The sequence below is a fragment of the Caretta caretta genome, chromosome 9 (assembly GCF_965140235.1).
Source record: "Caretta caretta isolate rCarCar2 chromosome 9, rCarCar1.hap1, whole genome shotgun sequence".
In the NCBI taxonomy this organism is placed as follows: Eukaryota; Metazoa; Chordata; order Testudines; family Cheloniidae; genus Caretta; species Caretta caretta.
This window is the reverse complement of record NC_134214.1, coordinates 90,890,812-90,913,449: the sequence shown is the minus strand read 5'-3', so window position 1 is coordinate 90,913,449 and position 22,638 is coordinate 90,890,812. Positions and strand designations below refer to the sequence as shown.

Sequence of the window (22,638 nt, the reverse complement as noted above, 5' to 3'; positions counted from 1 at the left end):
TATATATAGTAGGTGGGGCTGGAATTACCCAACACCTTAATTCTGGCATTTCCTAACCTTTCAGTGTTTCAGGGTAGCAGCCGTGTTAGTCTGTATCCGCAAAAAGAAAAGGAGTACTTGTGGCACCTTAGAGACTAACCAATTTATTTGAGCATAAGCTTTCGTGAGCTACAGCTCACTTCATCGGATGCTGTAGCTCACAAAAGCTCATGCTCAAATAAATTGGTTAGTCTCTAAGGTGCCACAAGTCCTCCTTTTCTTCTTTCAGTGTTTGACTTTGCAACCTTAATAGTCTTTTAATGTAGTTTTTTGGTGCATTTATATTGCACACATATGTGTGCACACATACTCCTCTTGAAAACTCATCTTTCCTATTGATCATTTTAAAGCTTAGGATTTCTGAATTATTTTTTGTTCAGAAAACACTGTCATATTGCATCAAGACTCTTCTTAGTACTGCCGTCCTTAAAAGTGAATTGAATGAAGTCTTTGTCAGTTGACTGGTAATAAGGTAAACATTAGACAAATGACAACCCATTGCTGTTGTTCTTCCATTGGCAGCTTTTTGCATAAAATTAACATCCTTGGAAGAGCCCACAGAAATTTAGAATGAAAAATGGTCTAAAATAAAAATCAGGACCCTGGACAGTAAATTTAGCTTAATCTTATTTTTCTTGTCAGCATGTGCACAAATTTTGCTGTCCTATGGAGCTCCTCCCAATCAGAGCTTCCTCCCAATCAGTAAAAGGGAGTTTTAATTATTATTTTACCATCTCTACCTGATTCCCACATCTCTCAGCAGTTACCATAACTTTGCACGTTCTCTTTCACTTATTTTACAGTCCCCTTGATTGATCTGCTTAACAATCAGTCCCAGGATATTTCATAGCTACAGCCCACAGAGGAAAAATCTTTCTAGGCAGTAAAAAATGAGAATGCTCAAATAGAAGGTGTTTTTCTCAATACCTCTGAAAGCAAGAAAAATACCATGAACTCTGGCAAGGTAAATCCCTTGACACTTCCCTTGTTTGGAAAGTGAATTAACTGAGAAATTTGTCCTTTTAAAAGTAATGCGTATGTCACCCTTTTTACTGTATTTCTGAGATCAAAGCAAATATATTTTTAAAACCAGATGATACATAAATGATGGATTCAATTACTATACACACTGACATGCAAACATTCATTTCAATTACACCTATTTCTAACTAAATATCCATAAAGAGGAGATTTTACCTTAAATTAATTGTAATAAAGGCCAAGGAATTAACAGCACAGAAAATCTCTAGTTCTGTTTGCATGTGGGATTTTTAGATCTTTAGCTCCTCTATGGAATATGTAACTCTAAGTAGAGTTGGGTGAACTTTTTTCAGACAAATGGTTTATTTAACAACTTCAACAGGAGAAACTGAGAGCAGCCTACCCCCTACAGGTTAAGATGCTCACCTGGCAGGGGGAAAATCTGAGTTCCAGCCCTGCTCCAGAGTGGAGATTCACACCTGGGTATCCCACATCCCAGGCAAGTGCCCTACCTGCTGGGGTACAGATTAGAAAGCAGGAGTTGGACACACAGAGACCTTACCCACTGGGCTAAAGGTTTAAGGCATGGGCCACACACACACAAACACACATGCACGCACGCACGCACAGTTTGTTGGTCCAAAGCAGACATTGCTGACGAATTCCAAAGCATTTACTGATGTGAATATTTTTTCTGATTTTGCAGTTTACTGTCTGAAACAGAAAAATCAGTTATTCGCCCAGCTCTAATTGTCAGGCATCAGCCCTAGCATTAGTTAGATGAGTCTAGGAGCTGCTCTATTATAACCTAGCTAGTATGGTCTCTTTGGGGCCACTGTCTAGCAGACAATTAGAGCACAGCTGTGCTTCACCCCTTCTCGGAACACACCCCTGATATGCCCCCTACACCAGCCCACTAGGCCAGTTTTACACTTGTTAAGATCCCTCCTGCCCACACTGGGGAAATTCTCCACTGTCTTGCTACAGGCAGATTGTGGCTCTTTGTACTGCCTGAGCGGTGCAAAGGTTCTCTTGCCTGATCCGGCTCCTAGCTCAGAGTTATCTGGTCACCTAGAACTGGTGTAGTGAGGATGATCTTCAGATTCAGATTCTCAGCATGTTGAGTGAGTAAACAAAGTTTCATAAGAAAGGGGAGGGGAAATAATTTTTAAATAAAAGTAGAAAAGTAATGTACCAACAGCTTGTCACAAGACTGATAGCACAGCATGCTTCACTTACAGTCACACATTTAGAAAATTACAAATCTATCCTGGCCTGCTTCCAAAAGAAGTGGATTTTTATTTCGATGGTCTGAACAGTCATATTCAGATCTTTAAAACCGACTGAACCCAAACCCAAAGCTTTGAGGTGTACACATCTCCCTGTTTGGATTTTTAAAAAATGCACTAGTAATTCTGCAACCTCTGTGATAAGTAGTGGACAATTTAGGCTAAATAAGGTCTAACAAGGAAGCAGCTATATTTTGTGGCAGAAGTAAATGCGGAGTGTAGAAAGCAAGAATCTTAAAGCACGTTACAAACTTTATCCTCAGAACCCTCCAAGAGGTATTACCACATTTTCCAGGTGAGAAAACTATGTCTGGCAGGAGTTATGTCACTTGACCAAGGGCACTATCAAGTCACTGGTAGATCAGGGAAAAGAACCTTGATTCCTAGTCATCTGCAGAAGCCACAAGGCATACCTTCTCCTGAGAAATACAGGACAATATGACCAGATTCAATTGATTGCATGGCTAGTCATCTGACACAGGGATGAATATATATTTGTTCAAAAATCTTGAACAAATATTCTGCCAGTTTTAACTTTTAGCTTTAATCTATTGGAAAGCCTTGAATGATCTTCATTAGGAAACAGTTAAGACTATTAGAGGAAACTCATGTATTTGAAGAACTAATCTTTAAAATATAATGTCAGTGTATAGAAAGGTTAAGTCTGCTGCATATTCTATAATGAGATTGTGATTCACAAATCCTTCCAAAATCCATAATGCCTATGAATATTAAAATAAAAAATTCTTGATGAAAATGAGCAAGCAAAGCAAGCAATTCAATCAATCTATTGTACTTCCCTTCTAGTTTTATCAAGGGCTGAAATTATTGTCTGGTTTAGCAAAGTGTCTTGGATAATTAAATTGTTTTGAACTATCGCACTAGTCCTCTGTGATGCTCTCTGGTACTCTTGTCATTTCTCTGTCTTGCTCGCTCACTCTCTCCAGCAGAGACAAACAGAGAAAACAAGTGGGTAGCAATTTGTAGTTTCTGCTTCCAGCTGAACTTGATAGGGCTGTTTTGATCTTTGTCAAATTCCAAAGCATGGAAAAAGAAAAAAAAATCACACTCCTTGAGAAGAAACAAGACATGTTTTGGGGCTTATTTGAAGCCTGAAGGAACTCTTTTATCTATTGTCAATAAAAACTATGCAAACCCACTTTCATTTGAATCTTCTTATAGTAGAGAAAGCAAAGACATGAGTATTGAAGTTAGCAATTAGGTCACATAAGATGTTGTATGTGGTCAGGCCACTGACTGCTCTTAACAAATCCTGTGTAAATGTTGCTTTATTAAGGATATAGGAAATAAATAACTGCTATTCTCCTGTGCCTACAGAGAGACGACAACTAAAGATTCGTTTGGCAATGAAAAGCTAAATTGGTCTTTCTATTAAAGTGGCCACGTTAATGGAGTGAATGTAGTTTCTTTGGTATGTAGAAGCATTTTAATATTTGCCTGACTATTTAAAGGGCATACACAAATTGGATGAACAGGTTAATCTCCAGGGATTATTGACACTGTAAAATTAGGATGATTTTGAATAGAATATTTATGTTGATTTCTAATAAAAATATATTAGGAACACACACGGTTGGTATGTGCAGCAACATTTTAAGACAGGCAAATAAACAAATTAAAACCAGCAGCTATCCCACCCCTGTCCCCAACTCTCATGAGAACTCTCCACCCAATGCCTCTTTCAAGCTCCGTGGTATAAAGAAAAATGTGTTGTGCTCTGAAGGTCAACAAACCCTTCCACATCAAGTGTGTGTGTGTGTGTGTGTGTGTGTGTGGAGGGGGGTAGGTTCTGAAGCCCTGGACCCCTCACTGAGAATTCTCTACTCCCAGCTCCTTGCCTGTTAAATCCAGGTGGGTACAGCTGGAAGAACGCTACTCAGTGTTTTTGAACTATATTTAGGGTACTGTTCTTTTGTAAACATTAATCTTTCAGCATATTATGAAAGTTTAGGAACAATAACCAAACGTATCACTGCGTCAGCAAGAAAGTGCTGCATGTCAATTCCTAGATTCTAGGGGACAACTAATGGATTATACCATGGGACAAAAAAATGCAAGGACTTTTATTTCCCTTTAGAGATATTCTGAAATCCAATTACTGCAACATATCTCCCAGGGGCAGGAGATTTTTTTTTTGTAGCAACACTTTTTACTAGTAGAAAAAATAATTTTATATGGGGGACCAGTCAAAGAAAAATTCTGCAGGGGCTAGATACGTAAGATGAGGTGGGGGGAATTGAGGTTAGAAAGGAAGATCCAATAAGAATATAGGAAACAAGGATGTGCGTGTTTTGTATTAGTTTGTTTCACTGATGTACTTGAGGACATTTCACTAACCTCGAAGGATTCATTAATTCTGATTTTTTTTTCAAAAAAGTTAAATCTGTGAGCTTAATTAATGGAACTGAATTGGCATTCAGCTTGCTGGGATGATCCAAAGCCCATGTCAGTGGGTGTCTTCACAGTGACTACAGTGAGCATTGGATGATGCCCTTTGAACCTGTGTATGTGTGTGTGTGTTTGTTTTCATCACTAAGGATCAAAATCTATCAGACACATGCACACAAATTTGAATGAAGATAATTGGAGTATCCATATCTGGAGGCAGGATTTGGGTACTTTAGGCAGAATCCACTGTTGCTGTCTCTCTATCTATCCTTACAAACTGTTGGAAGCTAATGTTTAAGATGAATTCAGGTCACAAATGATTCACATTATTGTGCACAACTTAACAGACAATCCAATTCAAGGACTGAAGTTCCATTTGATGGGACTTAAACACATGCTTAAGTGCTTTGTGGAAGAGGGATGCACTTAAGCACAAGCCTGAAGTTAACTTTATTGAATTGGGACATAGAACAGTAGGTTTACATTAAAAACGTATGGCCCCATCACACTGGTATCAGTGCAACATAATCTTACAATCTCAAACCATGATCCTACTTTCTTTTATAATTGTGTAAATCAGGATTCAGTGGTCTTGTTCCAGTGTAAACCTAAAGCCAGAGCAGAGTCAGGCAATAGGAGATGGAAAATAACTCAAGCATGATGAGGCAAACAATCTGTCACAACAACTGTTTCTTTTATATCTTAAACCCACATACTTCAATCCTCAACAATATTTGCAATTCCATGCCTCAACATAAGGAATGTTTCCCACCTGACAAGACTTCTACCAGAACTTCAAAATCCCACGATTACCCACAGCAACAATGTGGCCCACAGCTAACTACTCTCAAAAAGGTCACTTTGCAGAACTCTCTTATAAAGTTTCTTCCTATTACCTCAGGGGTCTGTGGCTGATTAAGATTCAGACACACTCAGGCTAGCAGAAGAAAATGTAAGAGACAGAGAAAAGAATACAAACATTTTAATCAAAGAAACTTTTCAATAGACAATGCATTCTTTCCCTTTATCTTTTAAAGAATCGTCATTCTGTATTTTGTTAAAACATTTGTCTCCTATGCACGGTGAACATTGACTGACCAGTGCAGGCACCAGTGAAGGCATCCATTAATTTATCAATCATACACTCAAAAGAGTGGCAGCCCTGAATATTTAATACTCCAGGTAACCAATTAGTATTGCCTTTCCTTGAAGCTATACAAACTCATTTCCTTAAATTCTACCATTATAAATGAGAAGCAGCAAATTGATTTGCATGTAATAACAGTGGCAATAAACCTTTCAATTTTCCCCATCTGTTAACAGAACTGATATTTAGGCTCTATTATTCCCAGAAGGGGACTTACCCAGCTGGACATCTATGACACTCGGCTGATTCTCCACGGGGAACAATGGTTTTGGAGGTTTGTCGGTGAGCAAAGCTAGAAAATGAGAACAAGTAATGGAAAAATTGAGACAAATTACAATTAGAGGAAGATTCTGTCACACAGAAGTTACTGTGTATTTGCAGACTTGATGATGTGTAAACATTTATTCCACAAGGTTGCTGCTTTGGCTGCTATGCTATCAATACAGTATTAATTTCCTAGCAGGCTTAGTGGCCCATGGATTCAGTGGAAGCAGTTATGTTTTAAAATATGATACAATCAATTGGCTCCTTTCTGGTGATGTCATCGTCTTCTTTTTGTTGGATAACAATAAACTGAACAGAATGAATTTCCTTTAAGTGTTTTAGGTCCTGATTTTGTAAAGTATAATACACATGCCACTCCCAGTGTGTAATGAACTAGATTGCTCGCAGGTGTAGACGCTTAAGACTTGGTCTATTCTTAAAAGTTAGGTTGACAGAGCTACCTTGGTAGGGCTTACTTTGTAAGCGATTAGGTGCCGGGGCTCAAGCAATTTTTTTACATTCATAACTGATACATCAAGCCCAAAGGTGCCAGGGCTATGAAGTGCTAAGCCAAAAGGTGCCGGGGGGCTTAGCCCTGACAAGCCCTGGCACAAATTAAGCACTGTACCTTGGTCAGCAGTATGAAAAGAATCCACACTCCTGACTTCTGGAACTCTGCCAACCTAGCACCCAGTGTGTAGACACAGCTATGCCAATGAAAAAGAATGCAACTGTTGTTTGTGGAGGTGGTGTTCCTACACAGACAGAAAAACCCCTTCCATTGGTTTCAGAGTAACAGCCGTGTTAGTCTGTAGTCGCAAAAAGAAAAGGAGGACTTGTGGCACCTTAGAGACTAACCAATTTATTTGAGCATAAGCTTTCGTGAGCTACAGCTCACTTCATCGGATGCATACTGTGGAAAGTTTAGAAGATCTTATTATATACACACAAAGCATGAAACAATACCTCCTCCCACCCCACTCTCCTGCTGGTAATAGCTTATCTAAAGTGATCACTCTCCTTACAATGTGTATGATAACCAAGTTTGGCCATTTCCAGCACAAATCCAGGTTTTCTCACCCCCCCCCCCCCACACACAAACTCACTCTCCTGCTGGTAATAGCTTATCTCACCAGCAACCACATACCACAAAACAGAACCACTAACCCAGGAACCTATCCTTGCAACAAAGCCCGTTGCCAACTGTGCCCACATATCTATTCAGGGGACACCATCACAGGGCCTAATAACATCAGCCACACTATCAGAGGCTCATTCACCTGCACATCCACCAATGGATATATGCCATCATGTGCCAGCAATGCCCCTCTGCCATGTACATTGGTCAAACTGGACAGTCTCTACGTAAAAGAATAAATGGACACAAATCAGATGTCAAGAATTATAACATTCATAAACCAGTCGGAGAACACTTCAATCTCTCTGGTCACGCGATTACAGACATGAAAGTCGCTATTTTACAACAAAAAAACTTCAAATCCAGACTCCAGCGAGAAACTGCTGAATTGGAATTCATTTGCAAATTGGATACAATTAACTTAGGCTTGAATAGAGCCTGGGAGCGGCTTAGTCATTATGCAAGGTAGCCTATTTCCCCTTGTTTTTTCCTACCCGCCCCCCCCACCGACGTTCTTGTTAAACCCTGGATTTGTGCTGGAAATGGCCCACCTTGATTATCATACACATTGTAAGGAGAGTGGTCACTTTGGATAAGCTATTACCAGCAGGAGAGTGAGTTTGTGTGGGGTGTGTGTGAGAAAACCTGGATTTGTGTTGGAAATGGCCACCTTGATTATCATACACATTGTAAGGAGAGTGGTCACTTTAGATAAGCTATTACCAGCAGGAGAGTGAGTTTGTGTGTGTGTGTGTGTGTGGGGGGGTGAGAAAACCTGGATTTGTGCTGGAAATGGCCCGACTTGATTATCATACACATTGTAAGGAGAGTGATCACTTTAGATAAGCTATTACCAGCAGGAGAGTGGGGTGGGAGGAGGTATTTTTTCATGCTTTGTGTGTATATAATAAGATCTTCTAAACTTTCCACAGTATGCATTCGATGAAGTGAGCTGTAGCTCACGAAAGCTTATGCTCAAATAAATTGGTTAGTCTCTAAGGTGCCACAAGTACTCCTTTCCCTTCCATTGGTGTAGGCGGAGTCTATCCTAGGGGGTTATGCTGTCATGGCTATGGTTTTGCAGGATTGGAGCCCATAGGTCCTGATTCAAAGTTCATTGAAATCAATGAAAAGACTCCCAGTGATTTTAATGGGCTTTGGATCTGGACCTTTTAAGCATCATTTCGTCAATGTAACACAGATTTATTTGTGTGTGTGTGTGTGTGTGTGTAAAAAAGATACAGAACGTCTGTATGTTAGGAGACCTAGACTCCCCCCCTCCTTTTTATAGTTCCTAGGTTTTTCATTTTTATGGGAATTTACATTTCCCCCCTTTCTGAAGATATATTTCCATGCCCAATTCCAGAATGAAAATAAAAAGAGAAAGAATGTCAATCCTGACTATTAACACTTCGGATTTACCTGCCCTCTGAATGACTTATTCTTCCCAAACAGATGGTGTCATGGCAGAGCAAGCATGTCAGAGGTGCCATCTACAGTCAGTGCTGGTGTTCATCCATACAATTGTCATTAGAAACAGGCTTTTTCCCCTCTAGAGGGTTTTTAAGCCTCCTCCTAACACAGCCTGTCTTTGTGAGTATTTCAGTGGAAAGCACAGCTACAGACAATGGTTGTGATCCAGATCCTGAGTGCCTTCACTATGGAGCTCAGCACCCTCCAACCCCATTGGTTTGAAGAGTCACTGAATTGAAATATTTAGATGTTTCCAAAACAAATTTGTTTTTACCACAAGAATTCACTGAAATTGACCTGAATTGGCTAGTTGTTTTGGTTGACCTGAATCTGCGTTTTTGGGGAGGGGCGGGGGGCACAAAAAGATTGTGCACAAAAAGTTTCACCCAGCTTTCATGGTAGGCCCCACGCTATGCGCTAAATGGTTTCCTAACACTCAGGTAGAGCAGCCTCCAAATCGCTTAGCTATACAGATAAATAGAAGTGCAGGAGAAGAGGACAATGATAGGTAATTGTGTTGTAAGAGAGGTGGCAGACAATACTTTCCCACTGCAGGCACTATATTTTTCATTCAGTGATTGTTAGGATTTCCTCTCTTCTTATACTTCAATTCCTCTCTTGAAATTGTCAATAAATAATAAGTTAGAAACAGTTAAGAACCACTGACCCAGAAGTACATAAAATGAAATGTAATCTGCTATCAATCATAAAAAAATCCTTTTGTGAAATTCTCTGCTGGTGTCCCTTAGTTTACTATAAAGATTAGATGTGCTCCCTAGCATTTGCTGGGAGGGTACCTCATCACTAGAGACACAAGCTGATAAAATTGTTTTTCTGCACTTTTGGTTTAGTTTCTATATTGGTTCCTGTTCGTGCTAGGTAGATGCACTGGAAAGAGGCAGAAGGAAGCAATTGTTAAAGGAATAGGAAGAATACAACAGCACTCCAGGTGCAGAAGGTCACCAGCCTCTGAAAACAACGATCATTCTCAGAGAACGCTAGCAAATACATTGTTACCCAGGAGGAATGGTTCCCCCTCACTCCCACACCAACCTGTTGGCCTGTGCCTGAAAGTCTGTAGCACCAAGTATATTCAATGTCAAAGTAACAGGAGTTAAAGAGAAGCTGTTTTTGGTTGCAGTCTCTAGAAGGGCTTGTTCCAAAGCCCACTGAAGTCAGTGCAAAGCTCATGGCTTCAATGATACTTTGGTACAGGCCTTAAGGATTTGATTCTGCCAGTTTCTGAGCACTCGCAGAATTGAGGCCTAGGTGCAGAGCGATGGCTAATTTCTTAATCTATATTTTATTTTGCCCTCTGGAAAAAAAAGTCAGACTAAATTGACATTTATTAGCATATTTTGACTGATTTATGTCCAAGGGGTAATTTACGTGACCTCAGAATGTGATCCATCGGGCGATTTTCATTGCTGGTATCAATCTATTGAAATCAATGGATTTACACCATGGTTGAATTTACCCCCTTATATTTTGAGAATAGTGTTACTAGTAGTCTCCATTTTGTCTATTATCCTCATTTAGTTTCTGTGTGGGTTTTCTAGCTTGCATTTCTACCTTTAGGCTTCCCTTCCATTAGTGCTTTTCATCTCTGGTACCAAATGGCGTTTTAACTTCCTGTGCACCATAGGCTTTTGAGTACATTCACTGTTCTAGTTGCACACATGCTGTTCCAATGTGTTTTGGCTTTGTTTTATTTTATGTTCACTCATCCCTCTCTTCTCCCCCCGCCCCCATTGAAATGAGTTGAGCTTCTCTTTTTCTTGATAAGTTAAAGTTGCAGCGTCTCTGAATCCTGGTTTAATGTGTTCATGTGGGTTACGTATTTACACTGTTGTGGTTTTCCATATTGCTCTGAGAGGATAATCATTATAATGAACCAGAAATGTGTCAGATTTAGCTTTTTGTAGGCACTGTAGGCCAAAAGGGATTTTCAGAATAAAATGTGGAGGAATGCTGGCTCTTACATGTTGCAAGTGTCTACAGAACTGAAGATCTAGTCTCATTTAGATTTGACCTTTGAAAATTGCTTTTAGTCTTTTTCAACCAGTAAGATAGCACAACATTTCCTTGGCTGCAAGGAATTCTCATTTAAAGCTTATGATCGCTGCTCCTGACACAAGTCCATAAACACCACTTCCTCATTTCAGATATACCTCATTCTATGAGCAATTTCTTTAATTCCCTCAACAGCTTTATAGAGGAAAGCTGCTTTGATTTCGATCATTTCTTAAAAGGGAAACAAAAAAGTCAGGGCACTTAATAAACCAACATGTCTTTAATGTACCACAGAGTATTTTGTGCTTTCATGCAATCCTTCCGACGACTCCCACCAATCCACTTTATGTAAACCAACTATATGCATGACAAACATGCTTCCTTTTATTAAGCATCCTGCTATTCAACTTACTCCTATTCCTCTGTCAAAAAGTATGAAGATAACCCTCATTAATTGTCACTGGAGGAGCTTGGGTAGTACTGCCTCTACCTTCGTAACCCCCTATGAATGTCACATACTCCAGGGTTGCCCGGGGCAACATCATTTATGGTAAAGACATTGCAATGAATATAGTATAATTCCCAGATGCATATATTCATAGGGCCATATGGTTCTCCTTTAGTGAGATGCTATCTCTGGTAAGACAGCACACAAATTAAGGAGTTCATTTGCCTTTACTTAACATTCTGAAATTTCATCCTGAGAATAAGACAGGATTATTTTCCCTGAAATCGTTTATGCAAATATAGGTTCTACAATGTATAATGAGCAATGAGGATGAGGGTTGATTGGAGTGTCCTTTCTTGATGGCACAGTCAACTCACCATTGACGCTACCACGGGCCTAGCTTAAAGTCACGGGTGCCCGATGTCAAGCTCTGGAAGCAAATTTCTTTACCCAGAGGCACCTGATAATGTGTCTGTCTTCCCTCAGAGTTTGGTGGACATGACCCAAGGCTGTTTAGTTGTTTGCTTACTAGGAGGTGGTTTGAAGTGCTGTTTCCTCCCATATTTATTTTCACTCCTGTTTGATAGCAACACTTGGACTTTTAAATAATAATAAACTCAAGTATGATTTCAATGGTACATGACACAGGATTCTTCTTTAGAGGCCTGAGTATCTCTTGCACAAAGCTGCACATAGGTATAATACTTAGTCCTGCCATGAATGCAGGGGACTGGACTAGATGACCTCTCGAGATCCCTTCTAGTCCTATGATTCTATAGGTATAACTTTTTGCATAGCTTGCAGAAACCTTGCATGATGTGATCCTTCTTGGGAGCTAAGGTTATTTTTATTTCCTGTTTCCTTCACTTTATGCAATCACCTCTTAATTCTTTTCTTATGGCCACAAAACATGTTGTCGTCAGAGATGGAGCACAGTCAAGCACTGGACCAACAGGCAGGAGATATAGGCTTTGTTCCTGGCTCTGCAAATTAATTAGTCAGGGAGCTTTGGGAAGTCACAATCTCTGTGATCGTCATATGGGGATGATAATATTTAGCCAGCTGAATTTCTCTTTGGGGAGAAAGGAGAGTCCCACTGGGCCGGGATACAGGAGGTCTGAGTTCAATTCCCAGCTGTGCCCCAGACTTCTGTGTAGACCACAAGTAAACAGCTTAGAGTGAAGACCTGACCCTGTTGAAGTCAATGGCAAAACTCTTGCAGATTACAGCAGATCCAGGATTTCACTCCTTGATCTCCCTGTGCCTCCCATCTGTATAAAGGAAATAACTGTATGTCTTTTCTATTTAGATTGTAAGCTTTTTGGGGCAGCCACTTTGTATGTGTATTTACTGTGCCTGGGCAATGGAGCCTTGATCTCAACTGAGGCCTCTAGTCTCTCCTGTAATACAAATAGTAATAACTGCACAGAGATAGGTCAATTTCTTTGCTGATTGTAAAGCAGGACACTCAGATGGGAAGTGCTAAAATAAAGAGGATTTGAAAATTTTGGATTAGTATTTCAATGGATACAGTGAACAGCTGGACAGAGGGTACAAAAAATGGGGTCCTTCTAATAGTCCATTTGATTTATAGGTAGTCATGAGCCTTTTCTTCATACTACTTCTTTTCTACCATAATTGGTCATAAAAACAATGATCCCTGGTGTCTCATTCCTTCATCCATACTGAGAGGGATTATTTGCTCAATATCACACTATTCAGATAATGTAAAAGTGACATCTACTCAAAGTCAATCAGTGTAACACAGAACTGCTGCAATAGTATGATTCAGCCTGAAGCGGACAACTCTCCTCCTCACAAACCTGTTCTCAAGTACAGTTCTACCATGAGAGGGGGATTGTGCTTTAGAAAAGGAGACAGGCAAATTTCAAGAGAGGCCAATTAACTGGAGCCACATGGTGCAACAGTGAGAAGAAAGGTGAAACAACGATTGGAGCAGGCCTTTCAGGAAACGGTGACCCTAGGAAGTTGAGACACATATTATAGGTTCCAAGTATATAATGGGTCTCACTGATGGGGAAATTCCCCCGTAGATATTAATACCAATATTCAGCTGGTTTAGTAAGGAGCGATATCGACAGCAGTCCAGACAGGAATTGGAGGGGACCTTTACAAATGCTCCAATAACAGGTTTTTTTCAGAAGCAAGTACAAAAAACCATTTGATAGGGAGGATGGCTCTGGGCTAAATAGACTGAATCCACATACCCCAGAGTAGGCCCCGTGCCAACCTTCCAGGACATTATAAAGTATTATTTAGATCAGCAAGGGAGGCACTTTCCACAAACACTGACTTTACTGGAAGTGTTTAATTTCCCTATTAAATTAGTGTGGAGTCCATTCAATTATGTAGAAATTCCTCCATAAGTACTAATGCTAAGCTATTATTTATACAGAACCATAAGCACACGTGTATAAGAGACAACTTTGTTGAACACATAGCATTTCTCCTGTCTGGAAGAGCTTAGGTTACAGTCATCCTTATGAAACTGTTCGCTGAATTGGTAAGGAAGAGCCATCCTTTCCTAAACCCGGACAAATTAAATCTGATGTAGTTCAAAGAAAAACATTGCAAAGAAAAGTCATATTGCATCAGAATCAATTAAATGTCAACTATCTAGCAATTAATTAACTGGCACAATCTGGGTTTTATTTTGTGTTTAAAATGAGCAAATTCAGGGTGTAGGGCCTGATTGTGCTCTCATTTATGTCCATGTAAATCAGGAATCTCTCTGCGAAAGTCAGTGAAGGTATGCCAGCGTAGAAACAGTGTGCAAACAGAATGACGCTCATCCTTTGAGATCTAGCTGCTTAAGACTTGAAGGCCCCCATACTGGAAATGACTTAATGGAGTACTTTGTCGAACAAAGGTTTCTAAAAATGTATTTAAAGGAAGGAATTTTTCATTGGGGTGGGAACTGTTTAGATCTTGCCCCCCCTCCCCCTTACCCCCTTTACTGCTGCTGATGATTTCTACTGATAGATGTGATGAACACCAATAAATAAATTTGGCAGTCCATTGTATTGCCATGAAGGCTTCTGCTGAGATGAGTATTTGTAAATGTAATTGAAAATGAAGAAAGGATAAATTATCTGGATATGTGGCAGAATGAGGGGACGCAAGAGAAAAATGCTTCATTTCTTCTAGGAGACAATTAAATGCCAGCTTCCTTAAATCAAGGGACCTGGCACTTTCCCACCATTAATTAACATAAAGCACCCGTTACCATTCAGTCAAGAATCTGGAATACCTTCTGACAGTAGATCTGGTCTGTCTGAATAGCATCCTCTGGAGAAAATAATGGCATGCCAAATCCTTGATAGGAAACTAACTCATACCCCAAATCAATCTTTTATTCACTCCTCGGTCAAATACACATGGCTTTGCTCTATTCTGGCATCTAAAGTCTTGGCAGTGATGTTATAACATTCATACCGTAGATGAATATGGAACTACGTACAAAATGATACATCAATGTGCTAACAAGATGTCACCTGTTGCTAAGTGAAGCACAGCATTATACCACTTGGAAAATGTGCACCTAATTCCCTTAGGCGCCGTTGAAAATCCCACCATGTGCCAGCAGATTTCTTCATGACTGAAACAATAATCCATTTCAGACCCGATTCTCCACTGCTTTGTATTGTATGTTGTAATTTGGCACTTATGCATAAGTGCCAAGTGCAGTGTGGGTGGACAATGCTCCCAGGACAGCTAACTTGTTGCCTGACATATCTGGAATTTGAACCAGGACCACCAGAGCTAAAAAGCATGGACTACTGCAGCTTGTTCTAAAGAACCAAAGCATGCTAGCTCTGGCTGTAACAGACATCCCCTCCACAGGGAACCGTTGGAAGACTTGCCAGAAACAGACAGGAATGGAGGAGTTCTGTCGCTGCCTGAGAGCCAGAGGCGTAATGGGTACTAACTAACCAACCGCAGATGGAGCTGGTAACACATGCACCACCAGTAGGTTACGTTACCAAATCAAAACGGTAGTATTTTACATTCTTGGCATCGATGTGAATTACCACACAAGGTGAGAGGCAGTGGAGAATCAAGTAAACAGCCCATTCATACAAATATTGCTCTGTGAAGCTGTGTCTAGATGCAAGCACTGTTCTCCGATTAGCCACAGTGAGTCTCTTCTACAAGTCAGTCAAAATGCAGTTACTCAGAACTGGAACGTTTTGTTGCCATATACCACAGTCGTAGCAATCTGACAGCGTGATTAGACGCGCATCAGTCTCCTGCTCTAACAGAAATAAAGTCATTATAATACAGTATTGTCAAAGGATAGATGTATCCAGCTTTGAAAATAAACATCTAACTCTTAATTTCAGTAAATGTCTCAGCATTTGCCTGGAAGCCAGGCATCATTGTCCTGTGACAAAGTTCTATAGCATTGGTATTATTTACTCAGGTAGGACATACATCTCCCGGAATGGTAGAGCTAAAGAACACAGCAACCACTGTACGTGCCAGAACCCACGTGACCACCTCCTGCTAACTTCATCTAAAAGCAGGCACATGACCTTGCTTTCAGAGTTTGGGCAGAATCTACATTACAATTATTTCCTTGCTACACCTCTGAGGAGAGGACTGTAGATAGCATTAACAGGACAACGTCAACAGTAAATAAATGGATCTTCTTACAGACTCTTAGTAAATAAGACAGGGGATGTGGCAACAGTTTTAAGAAAGATGCCGCACATCCACTGACGTGCAGATCAAGGGAGGCGTTTTTGTGGCATACCAATGCTTTTGGTCAGTGACTGGTAAATATTGGTATTAACCTATAAAACCCTCAATGGCTTGGAACTTTTGCCTGTTGAAGAGACTGCATCGCTGGCACGGAAAAAAGGGTGCAACTGGCAGTGAGCCCCTTGTCTCCACATACAGTAGAACCTCAAAGATACAAACACCAGAGTTACGAATTCGCCGGGAAACTGGACATCATGTGAAACTGGAAATAACTAATCAGCAAGCAGTGGAGACCAAAAAAAAGCAAATACGGTACTGTGCCTGTATAACATCTCAAAGGTAGGCATATCTGGGTTGCCTGTCCCAACCCCTATCCCCGCCCCCACAGGCGGGGCAGCCACTTACAGCTAGGAGGTGAAGACGCTGGTGCTGCCAGCCCTAGGCTGCCAGAGCGGGAGCAGCACTGGGGTCTGCACCGCTTTCACCCCTCCACCCCGGCTGGGAGGGGCATGCACTGTTTTCACCCTCTCCCGCTTGCAAACTCAGTCTGCCCTGGGGAAGAAACTGCCTGCAAGGAAGCTCCTGGCCAGCTGTTGCTGGAGCCTGGCCTGGAGTGTCAGTGGCTGGAGCTGAAGCCTGAACTGCACTTTGTTCAGAGTTTCAGAAAACCTCCATTCCCAAGGTGTCCAAACTCTGAGGTTCTGCTGTACACAGTCCAAACAGCCAGCCAGCCGCAGCTGCCTTTTCCTGATGTCCCGATAGCTTCTGCCACTGGCAGGACCAGAGCAGCACCCAGCACCCCTCCTTCAAACTAGGATGTTCCAAAGCCTGCTCTAAAATGTGGTTTAACTTGAAAAGCAGCAAGATACAAACAAGATACAAAAGCTGAGGGTTGAATTTACTGCACAATTCTGAATTGTACAGCGTGGCATTTTGGGTGAGAACCACCACGGAACAAGGATCTCATCTCCTAATCTTCCTACCTACTGTCACCACGGCACCTGAGCAGCTATCTGGGTGGTTTTGTGCCCTGAATAAAAGGGAAGAATGGCAGCACAGTCAACTCCCTTCAGATACTAGAGGCGCTTTATTTGTGTTGTGAAAAAAATTAAGAAAAAGGTGTATAAGTAACTACCTTGGCAAGTTAGATCTTCCAGGTTGCAGCTTCTGCCGCATGACTCAACTAGGTCTTTTGTTACCCATTTAGGAGGCAACCAAGTTTTGTAGTGCACTGGAAAAATAAATGGTGTGATTTTTGTGGCATGTACACGACGAAATATGGTTTGGGCGGTCTCTGGGGAGATAACCTGGAAAGATTAACACTTTGTAGATTGTGAACTGTTTGGGGCAGAGACTGCCATCTCCCATATATTGGTACAGCGCCACCCCCTTTCATTTGCAATTGTGTCACATCTTTTTGGCAATAATGGCAATTTCCTCCATAGAAAAGTAAAAGTAATAATGTAATTATTATACATGTTCAATAATAATAGCAGCAGCAGGGAATCTGGATTTCCTGATGTGACACACTAATGTGTTTGATGCTAAAGGATTAATAGAGGTGCTGTCATAATGTGCATTGGAGGGTGGGTACTGGAAGAATGTATGTTCAGTAATGGCAGGGTTCTTATTACGCTAACAGAACGGTATGTAATTATCTCTCTCTTACATTGCTGATGCACCTTTCTTCCAGCTAACTTTTTAAAGTTCTCATATTGGATCACATTATGCACATTCACTTAGTGAAATAAAAATTTGGATTGTGCATCCTTCTTATATGAAAAAAGGGTAAGATTTCCTATGTGGTGGAGAAAAAAGCATAACAAATTGGTATTAAAAAGGATATTGGTTTCCCCCCAATACAATTAATTAAAATTTCAATCAAGAGCACACTTTATTTAAATGAACCAAACATACATTCCACACAAAGGACACCACCCCATTTCATCTCTTGGACTTTGAGTGGAGAGAAGATGCTTGAAGTTACCCTTCATTTCAAGGAGATCTGCAGAGCACATTTTATCTTTCAGGTTTCTTAATTTTTTTTTTGCCTTTTCATCTTATAAAAAAGTAAAGAATAGTGATGGATGAAGCGGGGTCCCATCATCCATCTTGAAGGGACAGCTGGTGCTTTTGCATGCAAATGAAAGCTATCATTCTTGTCAACCTGAAGGTACCGCACCAAAGTCTGCAGTTCACAACCAATTAATATTCCATGACCAATCAGACTACTCATGCACAGTGTACTCCTCCACTGAAATGGAATCCCAGTGACAAGACTTATTAGCTACAGAGTGGGGTTTAATGTGTTATTTTCAAAGAACTCAAGCCAATTCATTATTCATTTAAACGAAAAATCTTATATTAAATATATATAATATATTGTGATGGAGTTATTTTGGCCAGTGGAAGACAGTTGAATACTAAATAATCTGAGATGATTAACATTATTATGCACATCTCTGGTTTTTCTTCTCAGAAAAACTGTGGCTTGTAGAGTCTATCATCCTGATCCACTTTTCTTCCCAAAGGATGAAATTCAGCACTGTGCACAAAGCCTATACATCACTCAAATCCCACTTACACCTGATTTAAAGTGGATTTAAGTGGTTCATAGACCTTGTGCTGGCCTTCTACACAGGGGTGAATTGCACACAGAGAGAATTGAAATATCAGTCATGGTTTTCAGCTGTGCCACCGGCAGCCATGGAAATCCTTTGGAACAGCCACTGCAGATGGATGGCCAGGTGGGATCACCAGTGGGAGCTCCCAAACCTTTTCACAGAGCGGGCCATATGTTAATAGAACCATCTCCCCTGCAGATCACCCCCTTTCATTTGTAATTGTGTTACATCTCTTTGGCAATAACAGCAACAGTAATAATGTATTTTAGTGGTCTATAATACAATCATAGTTTGGGCCTTTAAAAAAATATATATCTATCACCCTGTGTTACTCTAGCTCGCCATTTCGTCACCCCCCCCCCCCCCCACCTCCCCGATCACATCTGTTCTGTTTCTCCCAGCTGGAAACAAGGAGAATTAGCATCATGTGACTTGTTAGTTCTCTGTCATTGGGAATCACTTGATCTACAGCCAACATAATAATTATACCAGAGATAAGGAAGTCCTCAGAGAATCTGCTGCTATTGCTTCTTTTTCAAATTTATATAGGGGGGAAAATGGTGTGATAAATGCTATAGTTGTGTCTCAAAAATCAGGGCCCCATTCCACATACACAAACTAAGAGACAGTCCCTGCCCCAAAGAACTTAAAATACACAGACAGATGAAGGACGGGAGAAAGGAAACGTTCTATTATTCCCATTTTATAGTGGAGAGATTAAGTGACTTGCCCAAGATGGCAGAGTCAGGAATTCAACTCAGACCTCCTGAGCCCCAGACCAGTGCCCAATCTCAAAACTATCCTTCCTTTGTACACAGGTGGTCTGCAAAGGGCTACATTTCACCCATGCTGCTTGATCGCGTAGCACTGCCTTCAGTGTGAGCTTTGCCTTTGATTTCAGTGCCATCGGGAGCAGGGCCTAATTGTTTTCTCCACCCCAGGTTATTTAGCCACATTATGAAATGAGTTTGAAAAAATTAGAAACTGTCCCTGCAACTGTCATAGAATAGTGAAAATATTATGCGACCTCCAACACAAGATTTCCAGGAAGGAAGGTGTAGCATAGCTACTGAGAATCTACATTAAAAAATACATTTTACTTTTAGTCTCCAAGGCAGTGGATACCCTACAAATTGTACTTTGGATATAATTAGTTGTTGCACAGACTAACAGCACAGCTTTCTTTGATGTTCAGCAAGAGCGCCAGAATTTCAAAGCCTGTATATCTCAAATAATTTTTATGTGGAATTTCATTTGAAAATTTTACATATTAACAACATTCACAAGAGAGAAATACAGACACTTCTGTTATGATCATTGCTTGCTAATTGATTTCTCTCTGTGGGGGTTTAATGCGCAGACACTTTTCTCCCATACAGCCTATTAATTTTGATGCTTTTTTTGGATTAAGACCCTGCCTGAGATGGCTGACCAAAATGATTACAAGTATTAGAGTATTTGACAAGGAGAACCTTTTCATAAAAGTTCATGCAATATTTATTTAGGTTCTCTCTTTCGTTTTCCCTGAAAAGCTGCTAAATATATTCAGATAGCTTTACTGTTATTTTGGCTCTTCTCTTTTTCCCTTGCACAAGCCTTGAGTTGTCTTATTCATTGCACACCTATAGCATTGCCAAGACAAAAGAGGGCAGAAACAATAATATTGGGTTAGGATGGATTAGAGAGAAGATAGAGAAGAGTGGGCATGATGGAACCATGCAAAGTATCCAATTATATAGAGAAGCGCTATTTACCATGTATTAATACAAGATCAAGTGGGCATTCAAGGAAACTGAAAGCCAACAGATGTGAAGCTGATAAAAGGAAATACTTTTTTAAAAAGTAGAGCAAGATATTTACCTTGTGGAACTCATTGACACGAGGTGTCTTTGAGGCCAAGGGGATTAGTAGGATCCCAAAAAATTATTTGGTATTTCTATGGATAATTCTCAAATATGATTTTAAAAAGGATGAGAGATGTAAACTTTCACCCTTCCTGGCATAAACCAACATGGTCAGGAATGAGAAGAAACTTCAGTTCTGGACTCATTTATCCATAATTTTTCAGTATGGTGGTATGGTTCCCCTCCTCCCTCTTTTGCCATTCTATGAAGAATCAGGTATTGGCCATTGTCAGAGTCAGGATACAAGATGGATCAGTAGTCATATCTGGTGTGGCAATTCTGTGTTCATAACATCTTACAAGAAAAGCAAACGAAACATCTAGCAAACATGCTTTCTGAGGGAGAGATACTAAGGTGAACTAAAAAGCTATGATATAATAAGTTCTATATAAATTATTATGATCCTAAATTCACCCCAATGCACAAGTCCTGCAGGAGGTTTTACACAACAATAAATACATAATGCTTTAAGACCAATGTATTGAAAAAGTCTAACACGCATTACAGATGCAAAGAACCATCAGCAAGCCTCAGAATGCAAAAGTGACCTAAGGTTGCACATTAAGCTGCTTGTAAGAACTCTTGGTCAAGGTGTTGCTTCAGTGTACACTTGTGCATCTCTGCATAGCAGTGTGTGAATTGATACATTTCTATGTAGCATATTTTAAAGGAGGAACAAATTGATTTCACAGGGAATCAGTTATAAGAAGCTAAGGTGATTATAAAACAGAAGATAAAAGTTAGAGATGTGAACAAAGAAATAATACTAGAGGTGAAGACTGTTGAATCACTAAATGTGCTGTCCACATACCACAGGTGTATATCACAGGAGTCGAAAAGAAACTTGACAGCCAGGTTAGTGATGGATTGTATCTATACCACAGTGCGCTTGGGCCTGAGCTATACTATATAAAGCAGATGCTGTGGGAAGCCCATCTTCAAAATCCCCAGAAAATAAGACTTAAACTCCCACAGGCTTCAAAAGTCCCACTTCACATGTCTGTTCGTAAGGATTTAATTCTTAAACATATTTCTTCCTACTGTTCCAAACGGATTAAGATAATTTTTAAATCAAGCAAAGCAAACGAAAAAGAAAAGCACACAACTCCACCCCCCCCCCCCAAAAGCCCTTCAAAACATTCCCCAACTACAGGATTCCATCATTAAAATAAATAATAAATGAAAATACTACCAGCACCTGTGTTAATAAATCAGCATCAACTTTCCTTTCCTCTAGGGCTATAACATGCAAATGTGAGGTAAAAGGAACCTAGTACAAGCAGTCTCTATTAGGAAATCAGCATAAGCCTGGCATTACAGCCCTTATACGTATAGAAACCTAGGCATGCAGATACCACAGTGAGTGTCGACCTTGTAAAAACCTAAATAGACAGTTGCTCTGGCTACCTCAGATTGTCTTTTGCTCCATGACCCATCACACGTGCTGCCATCAACAAGGACGTTGTGACTGATGGAGCTCAGATTAAAATGCTAGAGGGTTGGGCCCAGAGCATTCTAGGTGGAACCTTATGCAGTCTTGTTGGACCTCTTTATGCTGGTGATAACAGTTTTGCCATCTTCGAGGCAAGGTGTAAGACTCCTCCCTCTACAGTAACTGCAGGATGGTCCTACAATGTTTCCCCTTGAAATACACAACAGGTCTTCCTTATTGAAGTGGCATAAAATGAAGGAGCTATAGGGAGCACTGTTCTGTCAGACAAGGACACCATACTCTCACTGTTGTATACGGAGCCTAGAACTTGCTGTGATAGGTGCATTACAAAGCCAGACACAACACATTAGCACCACCGCTGTAGAGCTATATCAGTTTCTGCATGAGCAGACCAGCTTAGAGCTAGAACGTTTTCTGGATGCAGGCAATATCCTCCACACTGCATCAATCCCTTCTGCTCAGAGACCCTCATCTGTGTGCCTTTGTGAAGTGTGGTAAGGGGACTGTCAGTGACAGTTATAAGGTTAGAAGTTCTCTAGGCAGGTGGGTAACCCAGCCATTCCTTCACCCTAATCATAGAATTTTCCTCACCAGGCCAACCCTCCTCAGCTCCCCTTGTATAAATGCTAGGTGGCATTCTCAAGCTGAGTCAAGTGTAAAAGAGAAATAAAAAGGGATATGAAGTTTAAAGGAGGAATGTGTTGGTCAGCATTTTTAAAATGTTAGTACAG

The 22,638-nt window shown here is 40.5% G+C and overlaps 1 protein-coding gene across 12 annotated transcripts in view; it reads right to left on the bottom strand.

Moving 5' to 3' along the window:
- IL1RAPL2 (interleukin 1 receptor accessory protein like 2) overlaps positions 1 to 22,638 on the bottom strand; it is a 551,213-nt gene that overhangs the window by 140,053 nt on the left and 388,522 nt on the right. For all 12 annotated transcript variants that reach the window (XM_048865380.2, XM_048865384.2, XM_048865382.2 and 9 more), the window contains one exon: positions 6,083 to 6,157. In XM_048865380.2, coding sequence (XP_048721337.1) covers positions 6,083 to 6,157 — 75 coding nt within the window. The remainder of the gene's footprint in view (positions 1 to 6,082; positions 6,158 to 22,638) is intronic.